At 20.2% G+C, this 3,584-nt stretch overlaps 1 protein-coding gene across 1 annotated transcript; it reads right to left on the reverse strand.

The window, feature by feature from the left end:
- Positions 1-644: 644 nt before the first annotated feature.
- LOC102677425 (glutamyl-tRNA(Gln) amidotransferase subunit A, mitochondrial) lies at positions 645-2,375 on the reverse strand. Its single transcript, XM_006611475.2, has 2 exons — positions 1,756-2,375; positions 645-1,691 (listed from the first exon to the last, which is right to left on the reverse strand). Exons 1-2 carry the CDS (start codon positions 2,279-2,281, stop codon positions 661-663), a joined length of 1,557 nt encoding a protein of 518 aa, XP_006611538.1. The 5' UTR covers positions 2,282-2,375; the 3' UTR covers positions 645-660.
- Between the last annotated feature and the right edge of the window lie 1,209 nt (positions 2,376-3,584).

The raw sequence follows: 3,584 nt of genomic DNA on the forward strand, positions 1-3,584 counted from the left end.
ATTGAAAAATTTCTATATATCATTATAATAACATAAAATAAAATATAATGTAATATTAAATTTAATCAAATATTTGTATTTATAAATACAAATTGTATTTATAAAAAACTTAGATATTCATATTTCTATCTTTTGATCATGATGTTATCTACTTTATATTGGAATTTTATCATTTTCATATTCCAAACAATCATGTATATATATCGCTTGACATTTATTTGTGAAATGCGCATTGCAATAACAGAAGAATCCTTTAACATAGTAAACAAATGCGATTTGATTATCCAACGAATGGAATTTGAAATACAACTGATATCTCATAAAGTATAATTTATATCTTACATGGTCATAATCATTTTTTAAAAAATAATTATACTTATTTAAATTTCATTAATTATATTTATATTTATATTATATTTATATAATTTATATATATTATATTTATATTATATTTATATTATTTGAAGTTGAACTATAAAATATCAAGCATTTTTAATAAATGAAATATATATATATATATATGTAAAGCGTATTATATATTAATTTCCAAATTAATAATTAATAATTATTAATCAAATAAAAAGGAAAATTAAGAATTAAATAATAAAAAGAAGATATGGAAAAATAAAAAAAATCAAACAATATTTATATAAAAATATTTTATTCTAACAAATAAATATCCTTTAATTCGAGTTTTGGAAACTGTACTCTTTGTTCAATCCATTTTGCTACTGTAAGAAGTATTTTCTCATTGAAAGGAGATGCCATAAGTTGTAAGGATAAAGGTAAATTATTTTTAGAAAGTTTAATTGGTATATTAACAGCTGGTATACCTGCCATATTAGCAGGTTGTGTACAATAATCTTGAATTGAACACTGTGTCTGATTATCCATTGAAATAAAATCATTATATCTAGGAGCTTCTGTCAAAGTGGTAGGCGTAAGTAAAAGATCAATATTATTATTCCATATTGCATTGAAGTCTTCTGAAATTAATCTTCTTATTTTCATTGCTTTAACATAATACTCTTCATAATTTTCTTCCAATAAGAAATAATTTCCAACCAAAATACGTTCTTTAACTATTTTACCAAAACCTTCAGATCTCGTTTTTTTATACATATCATATACAGAATTCCATTCATTTGATCTGTAACCATATTCTATACCATCATAACAAGCAAGATTGCTTGCAATGTCACAACGATTTAAAACTGTATAACACATTATAGAATAATTGGTATATGGCAATGATACTGTAAAAAGTGATGCACCACCTTCTCTCAAATATTGAGAAACTTCATCCCAACATTTTTGTATTTCAGGACTTAAATTTTTCTCTTTATATTCTTTTGGTATTCCAATTCTAAGATTGCTAATATTTATTGTATCTGCTATTTCAAATGGTATATATTCTTTTTGTAAACAAGTAGAATCAAATTTATCTGGACCAGCTATAGTATTCAATATTAATACAGAATCATCAACATTCCTTGTAAGAATACCAGGTACATCCATTGAATTTACAAGAGGAATAAGTCCATAACGTGATACCAAACCATAAGTAGGTTTTAATCCAATTAAACCACAATAAGATGCTGGATTTCTTGTTGAACCTCCAGTATCAGAACCAATTGCTCCATAACAACTTCCACTTATAACAGCCACTGCAGAACCACCACTACTACCACCTAAAATTGGATTATTATAAAAAATTTGAAAAAAGGAATTTTGTATATATAAATATACATATACCTGCTATATGCCATAAATTTGCATCTGTATTTTGTTTTATATATTCTATATGTTTATCACAGGAATAAAATTTTGTTAACACATCTGAATTCCATAAGTTTTTAGTTGGTCCATAATATGAATCAATGGTTCCAGAACCCATAGCAAATTCATCAAGATTAGTTTTACCAATTAACACTGCTCCAGCATCTTTTAAACGCTGATATACAGTAGCATTATATGGAGGAATAAACTTTGATAACATCTTTGATGCACAAGTTGTTAAATGTTCCTTTGTACAATAATTATCTTTAATTGCAATAGGAATTCCATCAAGTTTTCCCAATAAGTTATGATTTTTTTGTCGTAAATCTGAACTTTTAGCATGTTTCTTTGCTATTTCATCAGTAACAGTAATGTAAGCATTTAAAGGTTTAATGATCGATGTAACTTTAACAGAGGCTTTTGTAATGTCAGACGGACATACATCACCAATACTTATTTTTTGACTTACTTCTTTAATTGATGTAGTCAATAATTTATTCATTTTTTTTTTTTTATTAATAATAACAAAAATAATATTCGTAATAATAACCTATACATGAAATAACTTATATGATATAACCTTATTTTATTTTACCGGTAAAAGGTATCGGTATTTAAAAATATATTATTATACAAATATAATTTTAATTCTTAAAAAATTAATAAAATTGAGTTGAATTTTAAATTGTTATAAAAATATATCATGATTATATTAAAAATAATATTAATTAAAATTATATCATAAACTGATTAAAAAATATTTTATATATAATTACCATAATAAATAATTTATAGCACAAATTAATTCATTATTATATATATTATTATTCATACTTCATTATTTTATTATATTTTTTATAAAAACCATTTAATAATTATATAATAATAATTATAATTATAATAATTATAACATTTTTTTTAATAACAAAAAAAAATATTAATCATTAAGATACGAATTGATGAATGAATTATTAATTTTTAAAAATTTATGTACAATTATATTATATTTGAAATATTAATATATAGCAATATTTATATATTTTTATAAATATTCTGATTTACAATCATTATACAGAAATACTAATTTAATGATCTTATTTCTTTATATTCTCGTTTTATTATAAAAATATTATTTATGCATCCAAAAATATTACAATTAAAGATTACTTGAAATTACTTATAAATTACTTTATAAATATTTTATATATCTGTTTTAATTATTGATAATTAACAATAAAATTATTTAAAGTCATTTATAATTAATATATGAAAAAGAATACTTCAATAAAATCAATCTCAAATTATGTAAAAAAAAATAATTTTTCATTCGGTCTCGGTATATATTTAGTTTAAAAATTTAGAAGTTAATATTTGAATTTTTCAATTATCATATGAAGAATAAATCTATTTATTATTATGATAATTATCTATTTATTATTATGATAAATGATTATAGTGTTTTTAATATTTCAATTGTACAATTACTTATTATTAGTTGTTTATAATTTTCATTTAAAATTATTTGATTTAATTTTCAAAATTAAAAAATTTTAATTTAAAAATTAACTGTGTTTAATTTTATTTTAGAAATGTAAAAAAAATTTAAAGAAAAATTATATCTTAATTAAATAATATATTTTATTAAATTATTAAAACTATATGTAAATTATATAATTATATAAAATTATATAAAATTATAGTTCATGAAAAAAAGTTTTTATCATATGATAAAACAAACAAATTTGGTATTTAAATTTATGAATCTTCTATAGTGATATTTTTAATATATTCCATTTTCCAAATAT

This window comes from Apis dorsata, unplaced genomic scaffold (assembly GCF_000469605.1).
Source record: "Apis dorsata unplaced genomic scaffold, Apis dorsata 1.3 scaffold_88, whole genome shotgun sequence".
Classification (NCBI taxonomy): domain Eukaryota; kingdom Metazoa; phylum Arthropoda; class Insecta; order Hymenoptera; family Apidae; genus Apis; species Apis dorsata.

Excerpts from the sequence above, each read along its gene's own strand:
- LOC102677425 (XM_006611475.2), bottom strand. The coding sequence starts at position 2,281 with ATGAATAAATTATTGACTACATCAATTAAAGAAGTAAGTCAAAAAATA. Across the intron at positions 1,692-1,755 it reads AAATTTATGGCATATAGCAG|GTGGTAGTAGTGGTGGTTCT; the intron begins GTATATGTATAT and ends ATCCAATTTTAG.